The sequence below is a fragment of the Acinonyx jubatus genome, chromosome D2, assembly GCF_027475565.1.
Source record: "Acinonyx jubatus isolate Ajub_Pintada_27869175 chromosome D2, VMU_Ajub_asm_v1.0, whole genome shotgun sequence".
NCBI classification, from domain to species: domain Eukaryota; kingdom Metazoa; phylum Chordata; class Mammalia; order Carnivora; family Felidae; genus Acinonyx; species Acinonyx jubatus.
The window spans coordinates 58,497,277-58,512,968 of NC_069393.1; the positions used below are offsets into that span (position 1 = coordinate 58,497,277).

The 15,692-nt window shown below is 37.7% G+C and overlaps 1 protein-coding gene across 7 annotated transcripts in view; it reads left to right on the top strand.

The window, feature by feature from the left end:
- The window catches only part of BTRC (beta-transducin repeat containing E3 ubiquitin protein ligase), a 179,236-nt gene that overhangs the window by 141,077 nt on the left and 22,467 nt on the right, over positions 1-15,692 (top strand). For all 7 annotated transcript variants that reach the window (XM_015063030.3, XM_015063033.3, XM_015063031.3 and 4 more), the window contains 2 exons: positions 6,485-6,716; positions 10,206-10,392. In XM_015063030.3, coding sequence (XP_014918516.1) covers positions 6,485-6,716; positions 10,206-10,392 — 419 coding nt within the window. The remainder of the gene's footprint in view (positions 1-6,484; positions 6,717-10,205; positions 10,393-15,692) is intronic.

Here is a 15,692-nt window from a genome sequence, read left to right on the forward strand (position 1 = left end):
CATATGTGCTATGATCAGTCTGTTTAATTTTAGCCATTGTCATAATTGTGTAGTAGTATCTCATTGTGATTTTAATTTGCATTTCCCTAGTGACTGATGATTCTGAACATCTTTCCATGGGCTTATTGGCCATCCATGATTCTTTTTTTGTGAAGTGTCTATTCAAATCTTCGGCCCATTAAAAAAAAAAAAAGAATTATTTGTTATTATCAAGTTCTAAGAGTTCTTTATATATCCTGAATACAAGTCCTTTGTCAAAAGTGTATATTGCAAATATTTTCTCCCAGTTTGTGATTCGTGTTTTTATTTTGTTAACTGTTTCTTTTAGAAACCAGAAGTTTAAAATTTTGGCACATGCTAATTTATCTATGTTTTCCTTAAGAAATAGTTTGTAGGAGTGCCTGGGTGGCTCAGTCAATTAAGTGTCTGACTCTTGATTTCGGCTCAGGTCATGATCTCTCGGTTTGTGGGGTTGAGCCATGTCAGGCTCTGCACTGTGTGGAGCCTCCTTGGGATTCTCTGCCCCTCCCCTGCTTGCTTGCTCTCACTCTCGCTTTCTCCCGCCCAAATAAATAAACTTAAAAAAAAAAAAAAAAGTTTGTGCTTTTGTGTCCTATGTATGAAATGTTTACCTGTCTCAAGAGTACCAAGATTTTCTCCTATGTTTGCTTCTAGACATTGTCTTAGCTCCTACATATAAATCCAAAATCCATGTAAGTTAACTTTCAGATATGGTTGAAAGTAAAGAACAAAGTCCATTGTCTCTACATGGATATCCAGATGTTTCATCATCATCTTTTGAAAAGTCTATTTTTTCCTTATTAAGTTATCTTGGCACCTTTCTCAAAAATCAACTGGCCATATGTAAGTCTCTTCGTTGAGTCTGTATTCTGTTTCATTGATCTACATGCTTGTCCTTACACCAAAGTCACACTATCTTGATTACTATTGCTTTATTTAAGTCTCGAAATTCAGTGGTGTGAATCCTCCATCTTTGTTTCTGTTTTACAGAATCACTTGGCTGAAGTTTAGGTCCTTTGTGTTTTCATTTAAATTTTAGAGTCACGTTGTCAGTTTGCTTGCTGGGATTTCATTGATATTGCATTGACTCTTATCAATGGATCGATTGGAAAGAATGAACATCTTAACCATATTGAGTCCCATTTGTGAACATAATATATCTCTCCATTTATTTAGGTCTTATAAAATTTCCCTCAACACCCAGGGCACCTGGGTGGTTCAGTCCATTAAGCATCCAACTTTGGCTCAGGTCATGATCTCACAGCTAATGGGTTCAAGCCCCATATCAGGCTCTCTGCTGACAGCTCAGAGCCTGGAGCCTGCTTTGGATTCTGTGTCTCCCTGTCTGTCCCCTCCCCTGCTTGTGCTCTGTGTGTCTCTTGCATGCAAAAATAAATAAACATTAAAATTTTTTTTTTAATTTCCCTCAGCACTGTTTTGTTATTTTCAGTTTTACAGGTATTAACACATATGTTGTTACGTTTATTCCTAAGTATTATATTTTTTAATGCTACTGTAAATTGTATAGTCAGACAGTTTTATTCATTTATTTATTTTTTATAAATGAAAATATTTTATTTCAACCAACTGAGCCACCCAGGTGTCCCAGGCAAACAGTTTTAAAAAGTATTTTTCCAAAAAAAGAAATGAGTATAGTGCTTACCCTTAGCAGGGCTGGCAACCCAAAAAAAGGAGTCAAGGCAGGGCTTATAAGGCTCCTGGTAATCTGTTTCTTGATCTAGGTGCTAGTTACATGGGTGTGTTCACATTCTGGAAATTCATCAAGCTATACATTTAAGATTATGCACATTTTTTTAATTTTATTTTTTTTAAATTTACATCCAAATTAGCATATAGTGCAACAATGATTTCAGGATTAGATTCCTTAATGCCTCTTACCCATTTAGCCCATCCCCCCTCCCACAACGCCTCCCGTAAGCCTCTGTTTGTTCTCCATATTTAAGAGTCTTTTATGTTTTCTCCCCCTCCCCGTTTTTATATTATTTTTGTTTCCCTTCCCTTATGTTCATCTGTTTTGTCTCTTAAAGTCCTCATACAAGTGAAGTCATATATTTGTCTTAAGATTATGCACTTTAAAAAAAATTTTTTTTTAATGTTTATTTCTGAGAGAGAGCACAAGCAGGGGAGGGGCAGAGTGAGGGGGAGACACAGAATCTGAAGCAGGCTCCAGGCTCTTAGCTGTCAGCACAGAGCCCAGTGCAAGGCTTGAACTTGTGTACTGTGAGATCATGACCTGAGCAGAAGTTGGATGCCCAACCGAATGAGCCACCCAGGTGCTCCAAAATTATGCACTTTTATGTATATTATACTGTAATGAAAAATTAAAATAGAAAAATACATATTACATAGTGAGAAAGAAATAAGGATTTTCTTTTAAGTTTATATATTTTGAGAGAGAGAAAGCACGAGTGGGGTAGGGACAGAGAGAGAAAGGGAGAGAGAGAATCCCAAGCAGGCTCTGTACTATCAGCATGGAGCCTGACATGGGGATCAAATCTACAAACTGTGAGATCATGACCTGAGCCAAAATCAAGAGTCAAATGCTTAACTGCCTGAGCTCCCCAGGTGCCCCAGAAGTATGTATTTTCAAAAGAAGAGGGAAAGTCCAATTCCAGCAGTGTCATAAGTTCATTAGGAGTGTTGATTTATTGAGCACTTTACTGTGTGCCAGGTAGTAAACTAAGCATGCTTTTCTTAGATTATTTTATTTGATCCTCACAAAAACCCAGTGGAATATATTGTGTAATTATCCCCATTGGCAATATGAGGGAAACAAAGACTCAAAAAAAAAAAAAAATCAAGTTGCTTATTCCATGACACACAGCTAGTAAATCGTGGAGCTAGAGTTTGAAACCAGGTCTTTGTACTACTGTAGGACCACAACTCTTAAAAAACACAGTGTGGTGTAGAGGTTAAGAGTAAGCAACTCATTCAAAGCAATAATGGGTCTAAGGTGTGTGTTTTCCTACCTCACAAGGAAATACTCTGTTTTGGAAGTTGTGACTAAAATGTAGTACCAGCTGGAGTAGCCCAGACAGTTGGTACATACATGAACTATCAGTTTATACTTCATTTCTAATAGCCAAATGTTTTAGGTCCTATTTATGATTGGATCATTGAAAATACAAGGAAGTCCTGGATGAACTTTAGCTCCTGCAGTGGGATAACCAAATTTGTGAAATCCTTAGGCATTTTTATCTGTTAATAGTCTGATAGCCACTGATCAAAGCATGACTCCCTGTGATTCTAGAAACATCTGGTTTGTTGAAGATTATAAATAGAATCATTTCATTACCATGCCGATTATTGTTCTCTGTTCCTGGCATTTCTGGTCTTTAGCAAGAAAACAATAACCTAGGGTAGCATCCAACTCCAACCCATTTCCACCTTTTAAAAGACAAAAAGACAAATTTATAAAAGATGATGGAGGGGGAGGTTTGGGTTGTTGAGATGAGAAGTGGTGTTGGTGAAGCTTGTACACCCACCTATTCATTAGCTCACTAAATCTTACTCCATATTTCACAAATTTTTCTTTTCTAAAATGCAAACAAATAACCTACCCCAAAATAGCTCTGAAGTCCCCCAAGGCCTGTGTCCAACAAGCTTCTTATTAATCATTTTTAGTCTATATCATAGACCACAGTGGCACTTATGCTAGAAAACACCCAACTCTGTATACCAGAGCCTGCTGCTTACAGGTGTCAGCTCTTTCGTGTAAACAGAATGGCTAATGTCATTCTTGACCATACACTTTGAATTGTGTTTCATGGATCATTTGTAAAGAAACCTGCATGTAGGATTTAACATTTAGAAATTAAGCCAGCCTGTGCCTTGAATAGCAGAAGTTGATTATCCAAATTTGATAGTTTTATAGCACGTTCAATATGTCTAGGCAGGTATGAGCTACATAGTAACATTGGCCTTCCTGCCAAATTGGAATTGCCTCAGGCAAATGTGCCGAAGATCTATCAAAGTACTTTGAAAAGTGTCCCCAGCTTCAAACTTGCATATGATCCTTGTCTTCTTTCTTTTCTCATACCCCATGTCCAGTCTGTCAGCAAGTTCAGTTTGCTTAGCTTTCAAAGTATACGTTGAGTCCCAATTATTTCTCATTACCTCTGCAGCCCTAGTCCAAAAGATTGTTCTCTTCCATGGACTACTTCGAAGTAGTCTTTTAATCAGTCTCCTTATTTCCATTCATGTCCCCTACAGTCTATTGTTCACATAGCCATGCTCCATTTAAAAGAAGTCAGATCATGTCACTCTAGGGCTTCTAGGTGCTTGTCTATGTGATCTCTCTCTCTGTCTCTCTGTCACTGTCTCTCTCTCTCTCTCTCTCTCTCTCTCTCTCTCTCTCTCTCTCCATAGCTGCTCATCTTCCTGAGTTCCCTTTCCAGCACGGTAGCCTGAATTTCTTACTGGGTAGCTCAAGACTCTAAGAAGTAAGCAGAAGCTGAATGTCACTTTCTCCACACTATGTTAGCCAAAGCCCAGATTCAAAGGCTAAGACAAACTCTGCCTTTTGATGGAAGGAACAGCATTCAGTGTTCAGGGAGAGATGGAATTGTTTCAGGCTGTCTTGGAGATTGGCTGCTCCCACCTAAATGACCTGGATGAACTGGCTTGAACTACTCCAGCTTACTTCTTGTTCACTTGGTTCAAACCACCTGGGCCTTTTCGGTGTGCCTTAAAAATGCCAGACAGACTGTGCCACCCAGGACCTTTGCCCTCAAATTCCCTTTGCCCTAGACCATTCTTCCCCCATATAACAAAATGTCTAATTTCCTCATTTCCTTCATGTCTCAGTTCAGAAGTCATCTCTTTAGGGAAACTATCTCTGACCCCTTAGGCTTAAATAATTATATTAGTTTTTTGTGTTTTTTTTAATTGCTGCATAACAAACTACCAGGATAAAATAACACCCATTCATTAGCTTACAATTTTCTAGGTCAGAAGTCTGGCATAGCATGGCCACGTCCTCTGTTCAGAGTGTCACAAGGCTGAAATGAAGGTGCTGACCAGGCTGCATTCTCATCTGGAAGCTCTGGGGGAAAATCCTCTTCTCAGCTCATTGTTGTCAGCAGAATTCAGATCCTTGCCTTTGTAGTATTGAGGTACCCATTTCCTTACTGGCTGTCATCTGGGAGCTCTCTCAACTCCCAGAGGCTGACCACATCCTTTGCCATGTGGTTCCCTTCTTCTTCAGTAACCAATTGAAGAAAGCTCTCTGCTTTTAAAGAGCTCATTTGATAGGTCAAACCCACTCCAGTAATCTCCCTATCTTAAGGTCAGCTGATTTGGCACCTTAATTGAATCAAAGCAGTGCCTATGTGTTTTTCGAATAGCTGAGAGAAGATATATACATATATACACACACACATACATACATACCAAAGGCCCAGAATCTTGGGGGGAGCCATCTTAGAATTTTGCCTAGTACAATAATGTATACTTTTTTTTTTTCTATCCCCTTATTTTTTTTTTAAGTTTTTAATCTTTTATTTGAGAGAGAGTGAGAGTGAGAGTGGGGGAGAGGGGCAGAGGAAGAGAATCTTGAAACAGGCTCCACACTGAGCATGGAACCCAGTGCAGGGCTCAGTTGCACAACCCTGGGATCATGACCTGAACTGAAATCAAGAGTTGGATACTCAACCAGCTGGTCCACCCAGGCGCCCCATACCCCCTTATTTTTCTTAATAGCACTATGCACATTATATTTTCCAGTATTTGGTTATGTTTTTATCTTGCTGTACATACTACAATATAAGTTCCTGATAACAGACACTGTTATTTTGGTTCAGTGTTGTATTCCTAGCACCTAGGACAGTGTTTGACACATCGTAGATGCTCAGTTGATATTTTCTTAATGAGCTAACTAATTAATAGAAAGACTGTATGGCATGTAAGTTTGATTTCCTTTTTAGAAGGAAAAGGGTAGGTTGAACATATACATGTTATATTTAAGCTTTATCTCCAAGGTACTAGAGTTTCAGATTATTCATTGGCCTTTCTTTGCATGGAAGGTTTCTTATTTGATTAGTAAAAAATAAGTTGTGAGTAAGTAATTCTATAAATGTCCAGTAACTGGTGTATACAAAAAAAAAGCAAATTAAGCAAATTAGCTTTTTTGCTTGCTAGTAATAATAACTTAACATGCTTTCAGCTTTCAGTTTTCATCTGTGTATCTCCAAATAATATCTTCCTGTGAACTTTTAGACATGAATGTCTAGTCATCCAACACTATTTCTGATTTCCCAACTTACTGTGGTCTTTGTGTGGCTCTCTATGTAATTGCTATTCATAAGCATCCAATTACTAATAGAGTAACAGAGTGAGCTCCGTCATATAGACATCATATAGCATGCCAGACCAGAAAATTATATATTTCCCTCATTTTCAGTACTTACTGTTTCATGTTTCTTTTAATCCACTCCTTCTACAGACGAAACTTGCCAATGGCACTTCCAGTATGATTGTGCCCAAGCAACGAAAACTCTCAGCAAGCTATGAGAAGGAAAAGGAGCTGTGTGTCAAATATTTTGAGCAGTGGTCAGAGTCCGATCAAGTGGAATTTGTAGAACATCTTATATCCCAAATGTGTCATTACCAACATGGACACATAAACTCATATCTTAAACCTATGCTGCAGAGGGATTTCATAACTGCTCTGCCAGGTAGGTCTCCGGGTGTTTGTGAGCCATTAATTTGCCTAGAAGATATGTGACAATGGTAAGGAACTAGATCTTCATCTTTCTTTTTAAAAGTCTTTATTGGCTTGATTTTTATAAACTGAGTTCTTTAATGTTACCTTCTTGGGGTATAAATACCCAAAACATCAAACTCTGGAAATAGAGACTCTTCTTTCCCCAGTCTTCTCTGGATCTCCTACCCTTCTAGTCACCCTGTTCTTACCCACTGAGAGGTACAGATAAAATTTTTTGTGAGGTGCTACCTTGATAATGTGTCTTAGCTTCAAGATATGTTAACTTATGTACTTGGATTTGGATTTCTATGGGAATTTGTCAACAGAATAATTTAAATTATGGGACTGAATTTTTAAGTGAGTATTTTGTAAAGAAAGATACCTCAGGAGCCTTGTGACAATAATTTGTAAACACCAGGCTTTGCAACCTCACTGTTCTCAATAACCAAACATTTATCGTAAGCTAAATATATGTTTGAATACACACATGCACAAGCTCACACACTTAAAATACATTTTTTGTGGAAGATGATGTGGTGGTTTTACTGAATGCTTGATGGTGATCCTAGGATACTTTGTAGACATCAGTATTTGGAGGAAATGCTGTCTCGAGGAAATACAAGGTTGTCCTCTGTGAAAGTTTATTTTAAAAGAACATACAGTATCAGGGCGCCTGAGTGGCTTAGTTGGTTGAGCATCCAACTTCAGTTCAGGTCATGATCTCACAACTCATGAGTTCAAGCCCTGCATTAGGCTCTGTGCTGATGGCTCAGAGCCTGGAGCCTGCTTCAGATTCTGTGTCTTCCTCTCTCTTTCTGCCCCTCTCCCATTTGCTCTGTCTCTCTCAAAAATAAATAAAAACATTAAAAAACATTTTTTAAAAAAGCTATAAAAGAACATATAGTACAAAAGATGAGTGAATCTCTAAAATATTATTATATCATGTTTTTATTTTTTCCAATTGTTTCCTGATTATAGAAGTTATAGGAAATTTAGAAAATTCAAAACCATTTAAAATATAAAAATAAAATTTCCCAGAACACCACCATTCAGAGAGAGCTGCTAATATGCTATTAATATTTTGGCATGTAGCCTTACTGTTTTTTCTAGGTGTGTATATTTCCTTCTAAAACGTTTATAACATTTTTTTCTTACTGTGTTCTCTTAATGTATTTTCCTGAGTGCTCTTTTAAAACATAATTATTTATAGTATTATATATTCTTTATGGGGGCCAAAACATATATTATTTAACCCCTTTTTTGGACACTTAGGTAGTTTAAAATGTTTTTCCTATTGTAAACTTTGCTGTGGTAGACATTCTTATTCACTAGTCTTTTCCTAGGAAGAAGTAACAGAAATATTATTATGAATATTTTCAAGGTTTTTAATACTTGTGCCAAACTGTCCTCTTCAAAAATATGCCAACCCTCCCCCAAAAGACATATTACTACTTTGCTTCATCTTGGCCAATTAATTTTTTTGTTTGTTTTTCCAAAATTGGAATTTAAATCACCCTTTAAAACAAAAGAAATACCTATTTATATCTTAGAAATAACCATTTTAAAACTAAATTTGTATCTATATTTTTTGTTAAATAGAATAGACTTCTGCCCCTTCTTCCCTCGCTGGATTTTGTTTTAGCCATAGGCAAACAGTTTTCATTGTGTGAACAATCTGTGTGTACCTCATTACTGTGCTCTCCCCAGTTACTGAGACATGCTACTATCTCAAGCATATACCACTAAGAATTGAGCAGGAGTTGATGAGATCTGTGTATCCTTTGCCTAATCCTGATCCCTGGTGTGTATCTGCTGACCACTTTATAAGATACTAAATCATCAGGCTAATGCTTTATGGCCATTTTAACTTACAAACCTACACCATCTGGCTACATTTAGTAAACCAAACTACTTCAAAAAATGCCTATAATCCATTAATGTAATGGGTTTGTTTAGAGTGTTAGGTGAAATTACTTCCAAAGACTTACTATAGGGATATAGTGAAGATCAGGAACAATTTGATGACAGCCATTAAAAACACAGGAATGAATTTTGGAAACTTCTGATGGCATAGAAAGTTTCAATTTAAAGGTGCAGGAATTGTACCATCACTGTTTTGTTTTGTTTTTTTTTTTCACGAAGAACTAATTATTATATCTTTAATTGGGTTATAGTCATTTTCCTTTAATAAGAATTAAGTGATGGATGCCTCCATCTGCTTATGCTTAAATATGAACATGTGATGCCAGCCAAACAAAATCCATTTAATGCTTTCTTCTCCAAATCTGCTGAAAAATGTGACTGATATCCATACAATTTTATAATTAGAATAATGTTTAAGCACGTTTGGGTTTTTGCTAACGGTGTCCAACTGTGTCTTTGTGTGATTCAAGGGAAAGGCACAAAATGAAATGTGGTATTCTCTTTCCTTTTGGTTAAGTTTGTGCCTGAGGGAGTCAGAGTATGAAGGAATCCTTCTGCACTATTTAAGTCTTTAGCACACCTCTGATATGTAACCCGAAAAAGAAATAACCGTGAATGTGTTTGTCTCATTTGTGAATTAGAACAATAGCCAAAAACTTTATTCGTGTGATCATCCTGTTTTATAGTATCTATTTCTCTGAGGCCTCAGTACAGATTTGGGTGGTAGAGTATTTTAACTGGGAAGCCCATCCAGTTTAGGAAGCCCAAGATCTACTTCCATTGTTTTCCTCTATACATCCTACAAAATGGTGTCTGAAATTCTAACCAAGTTATTTATTGGTCTGGGATTTTTTTCATCTTTTGGTCAGCTGTCATGTAGGCTTTATAGCAGCAACTACTCTCAAATACAGTTTTTTTAAACACTTGAAATTAAACTCATACTTGAACTTAAACATACCTCTCTGTTTTCCTCTTGGGATGTTCCCATACCAATCTGTATTTCCTTCTTCTCTTCTTTCTGCATGCCCAAAATTCTATAACCCAGCACATTCTGACTTAGTGCCTCTCCCCTAGTACATTTAAAGGATATTTCTTTTACTGAACAGCTTTGGAACTGCAGCAGTAATAGAAACAGAATGAGAAATGGACCTAATATAGAGATTTGGGGGGGTCTGAATCACAGACTTTGAGATGCCATCCATAGAACATCCCCTAGTGCTGAAATCCATATAGATAGATGTGAATTGTTTTCTGGAATCCTTTTTATTTTTAATGTCTTGGGGGGTTTGCTAGTTGTTAGCTCTAACTTCCTTATCTAAAGGAAGATGGAAAATACTGTTCATTTCTGTAACCTTATGGAAAAATTATTGACACTCATTTTACCCAAGTTTCTGTTTGAAAAAGAAACTGGACCACACTAGGGACAATGATATGCTTTCAGAACAGAATAAATGCTGTTCTTTTTTTAAGGACCTTTTGTAAAAAACCATTCACCACCTATGCTTCTCTTCTTTACCTCCTCCCCCAAACCCAACAGCTCGGGGTTTGGATCACATTGCTGAGAACATTCTGTCATACCTGGATGCCAAATCACTATGTGCTGCTGAACTTGTATGTAAGGAATGGTACCGAGTGACATCTGATGGCATGTTATGGAAGAAGCTCATTGAGAGAATGGTCAGGACGGATTCTCTGTGGAGAGGCCTGGCAGAACGAAGAGGATGGTGAGCCTTTTAACTTTCTTACTATCATGGAGCTTCAGGACTTGGCCATTCAGAGTCATTGGAATTATATTGGGAACTAGAGAGACTGCTTCTCATTGAATATGATGATGTTGCTGGTTTATAGCACAAAATGTAAAATAGTTGTACACGTACTCAACAGTGTTTCTTCTGACCAATCATTCATAATGACATACTGTGTTAATACTACTTTGCAAAAAATGATTAAAAACCGACTTCATTTACAGCATTCTGTTCTCTGGGCAGAAAGTAGTGTCCTGAAAAAGGGCTGATAGGCAGTTTGTAAATCACACAGAAGCCATCAGATGCCCGAAACAATCCCGAACCAATAAGTATGTTCTCCTTCAGAAGATTTCTTGTCTTTAATCCATGCCTGTGGTGGTTTATCACCTTTGTAATCAAAATTATTTTTACACTCAACTAGAATAAGAACTCTAGGCATGGGAAAGAGTGAAATGTGTCATCTAGTATATTTCACTGTTTCCTCAGAAGACTCATATTTTCTTAAGATTTTACTGCTTAATCCTGAATTCCTTGAGGCATTATATAGTGAGCAGCCTGAGAGACCTCACCAATTTTATTGTTGTTCTTTTAAGATAAAGGTACCATTTCATTAGAACTTCTGGAAGATGCCTTCTATATGTACTTTCAAAGGATATCTCTAGAATGTCACTGAAAGAAAGTCAGGTGTGAATAATTTCATAAGTAAAATAAAAGTGACATATTAAATATTTTAGTTGAGAGAAATGCACCAGCAGACATATGTGTGCTCAGGGATATCCTGAGCAATTAATTTTATCAATTATATATCTTGGACCATAAAGAGATACAAAACTGTTAAGAAAAGAGGGTCAGCTTTTCTCAGCAATTTTCATTAAAATATAGTTAGCTCATTTTTTTTTCATCTTTGAAATTTATGGCTCCCTTTCTTTTATCTTTTTGGATATTTGAAATTCGTTGATATATAATAAACGTATTGACCCCTAAATGTTATACCAAATGCTTCAAGAAATTTCTGTCATTCTGGCTCTTAGGAAGGCTTTATAATTTCCCTCAAATTCAATTTTAAAGGAAGCAAATGCCAGGCTATTCTTTGGCTAGATAGACGTGAATATATGAAAGCATAGTGTTATTCTTCCCAAATATGTTTTTCTTATTCTCATTTATTTCACTATATAGAAAAATAGAAACCTTTCATAATTTATTTCATACTTTGGAAATAAACTCTTTATAAAAAAGCAAATATATATATGTATATATACATATATATATATACACACATACATATATACATACATATATATATATACATATATATAGTTGTATGGGATTCAAAATCCATCATTTTGCTAATAGGCATGCCAGGACCAGCCTTAGATATAGAGCAGTTGCTTACATGGAAGAGTTTTAGGGCAGCTAGGAATATTCTACTACCCCTCACAGGGAAAAAAGAAGAGAAAAGAAAAAAAGAAAAATTCTCCAGGGTCACCTGGGTGGCTCAGTTGAGTAAGTGCCCATCTCTTCATTTTGGCTCCAGTCATGATCTCACAGTTGATGAGACTGAACCCTGAATTGGGCTCTGTGCTGACAGCACGGAGCCTGCTTGGGATTCTCTCTCTGTCTCTGCCCCTCCGCTGCTCATTCCCTCCCTCCCTCTCTCGCTCTCTCTGTCCCTCCCTCCCTCCCCCTCCCCCAAAATAAATGAATAAACTCTAAAAAAAAAAGTCATTTAGGGGCGCTGGGTGGCTCATTTGGTTAAGCAGCCGACTTCAGCTCAGGTCATGATCTCATGGTTCGTGAATTCAGGCTCTGTGCTGACAACTCGGAACCTGGAGCCTGCTTCAGATTCTGTGTCTCTTTATCTCTCTGCCCCTCCCCCATTTGCGTGCGCTCACTCGTGCTCTCTCTCTCTCTCTCACTCTCAGAAAATAAATAAAACATTAAAAAAATAAAAATTTAAAAAAACATCATTTAGGGCACCTGGGTGGCTCAGTCAATTAAACATCCAACTTCAGCTCAGGTCTTGATCTCATGGTTTGTGAGTCCAGGCCCTACATGGGGCACCATGCTGTCAGTGCGGAGCCTGTTTTGGATCCTTTGTCTCCCTGTCTCTCTCTCCCTCACTGACACTCACTGACACTCACTCATGCTCTCTCTCTCAAAAAATAAAAATTTTTTTTAATCTTTTAAAAAATGACATTTCAAAAGAAAAACCCAAATTCTCCTCCAGATTGGAACTCATAACCTAAAATCTCTAGGACAGAGATTCACTCCCATAGCAATAAAGGTTTCTTCCCTGTTAAAATATACTTTGTTCCCATTTGTACTGTAAATAACAGTAAACCTTTATCAGACATTGGGAGTTTACAAACTTTTTTTTTTTTTACTTTTTAAAAAATATATTTATTTTGAGAGACCACTTGTGTGTGTGGGGGGGGGGGGAGGGGCCAGAGAGAGAGAATCCCGTGCTATCAGCCTAGAACCTGACGAAGGGCTCCATCTCATGAATCATGAGATCACGAGCTGAGCTGAAATCAAGTCAGATGCTTAACCAACTGAGCCACCCAGGTGCCCTTACAAACTCTTTTTTTTGAAGGCAGGAAGAACAAGAAACAGATAAGCAGATTTGGACAGATGCTTGTGAAAATACCAAAGATAAGAGCCTCCACAATTTTACTTGGAGTTGGCAGTAAATAGGAAAATCTGTTATGTTAGTTACAAAGAGAAAAAACAAACAAGGTCATTGAAAAGATGGCCTTTTGCCTTTTATATGAATGGTATATGAAGGTATGGATGAGAAATAATCTAGGATCCAGTATTGATTATCACTCTTTCCCTATCTCCTCAACCACAGGAGCCCATTTCTGTTCTTTTGAGCATCCTTCATAGTTCAGACCATATTCTTTTGTCCCTGGCCACATTTGTCATCTTACCTTGATAGAGCCCCATGAAATTACAAGAATTTGTCCACCCCGTGGAGACTTCCTTTAATATCCCCCTTGACTTTCTCTGACTGCTTGTATTTTTTTTTTTTTTTTGAGAGAGAGAGAGAGTGAGAGAGAGAGAGCAAGCATGAGTGGGGGAAGGGCAGAGAGAAAGGGAGACATAGAATCTGAAGCAAGCTTCAGGCTCTGAATTGTCAGCACAGAGCCCGACACAGGGCTTGAACTCATACTGCAACATCATGAACTGAGTCGAAGTTGAACACCTAACCGATTGAGCTACTCAGGCACCCTTGACTGCTTGTGTCTTTTTAAAACTTTTTTAATGTTTATATTTATTTTTGAGACAGAGAGAGACAGAGCAAGAGCAGGGGAGGGGCAGAGAGAGAGGGAGACACAGAATCCGAAGCAGGCTCCAAGCTCTGAGCTGTCAGCACAGAGCCCGACGCGGGGCTTGAACTCAGAAACCGCAAGATCATGACTTGAGCCAAAGTCAGACGTTCAACCGACCAAGCCACCCAGGCGTCCCAGTGACTGCTTATATTTTTAAATTTGACTTTCTTCTTGTGTTAGTGTTCTCCCCTACTTTTTAAAAAATTCAATCTATGATCACTTTCTCATCTTCTCTCAGATTGTCTTTCCAAGCCTACTGTGTCAATAAAGTTTTCCTTTCATACCTTTCCCCAAATCCTGGCTTTGACAGTTTCTTCCATTTCCCCCAACCAGAAACAATAAGTAAATATCGTTTTCTAATGGGTTTATCATTATCTTTGGGTTTAGCTTCCACTCCACTGTTGTATTTAGATGAATTTGACAGTCTGCCCCTAGGACATGAACTCTGTCTCTTTCTATCTTGAATAATATTGAGTGTACTCTCTGTGCTCAGTAATGGTAACTCTTAAAAGTGTAATAAACGACCACTTGGGAAAGTCCATTTTCTTAATCAGCAGATCACATTTTATGATAACATTCTAAATTTAATATTTAGCATTTATCATGTACTTACATTCTCAGAGGTACTAGACATTTCACACAGAAGTGGTCCCTGTTGTCAGAGAGCTTCCATCATAAAAGGTTTTGACTTACAACACAGATACAGACTGAAAAACCAGTTTTCAGCCCCTCACCACCCTTTTTTGTAGCACCTTTAATTTGAAGAAATTCAGACACTTTAGCAAGGCATGAAAAATACATTGAGGTAAAAAATGAAATCAGAGGCTTATATGATTTCTCTTTTCTTAGAATGTAGGGATAGTTTCATTACATATGAAGAAAATCCTGGGCGCCTATAGTCAATTGCCAGAGATTAAAAGGAGGGCAGGAATCTCTGAGGAATGGTGGGTACTGGGAGATAATAAAGTAGTAGAGTGTAGGCTCTAAAATCAGACTTAGATTCAAATTCCAGGTCTACTTGCTAAGTGTGTGACCTTGAGCGGGTTACCTAACCTCCCTGGCATTTGATTTGTTTGCTTGCAAAATGAATGTAGTGATTATCACCTCATGAAAGGGTGTTGGAATTGAAATTATTAAGTTATAACTATTAACCAGATTTAGGATCTTTTCACTCAAAATCTGTTGTTTGGTTACAGTGTGTTTGCAGAGTAAGATTGTTCTCTTATTGCAGAATAAGAGAAGTGTGCTTGTAACCCAGAATTATTTCACAGTGTGTCTTGTTTGCCCTTTATGTTGATGTATCATATTTCTTGCTCCTATTAGCCCCCTTTTATAAACTATTATTTTAGCTTCTCCACTCTAGATTTGCCTTCCTCTATTAACACAGAAGTGAAAGCTACCTTCCTGATAAATTTTCTCAACTAATTTTCAAGGTGTATAATAGGAAGAGGGCAGGGGAGAAGCGCTCCTGGAGACATTGAACAATTAATTATATTGTAATGGAGCTATAGAGGGAGGAGTGGATGACTGGCCCAGAGAAAACATGATTTCTCTGGTGCCAGGATTACACTCTGAGGCATTTCTGCCTATCTCCACTTTGCAAGGCACGGTGCCAGTGAGAACAGCAGTTAGTACACCCATAGTGGGGTTTACTAGCTTCCACACCGTGTTTGGTGGGTTCTTAACTTCAGGATGAGGAATTAAATTTTTTACCCAGCAGGAAGTGATTGCCATTTACTGGTTTTTTTTGTAGCAAAGATCTAGCTTGGGATACGAGTATTCCAGAGATGTGCTGTCATAAGGAAGGAGATGCTAACAAATGTTGCTCACTGGAGTCAAGGAAAGGCAGTAAAATGCATGTATGTATGTGCATAGCCAGGAACCTGGGAAAGAATGTCATGCCTTAGACTTGACAGCACAGTGCTCTTAGGCATTTCTTTTCATCTT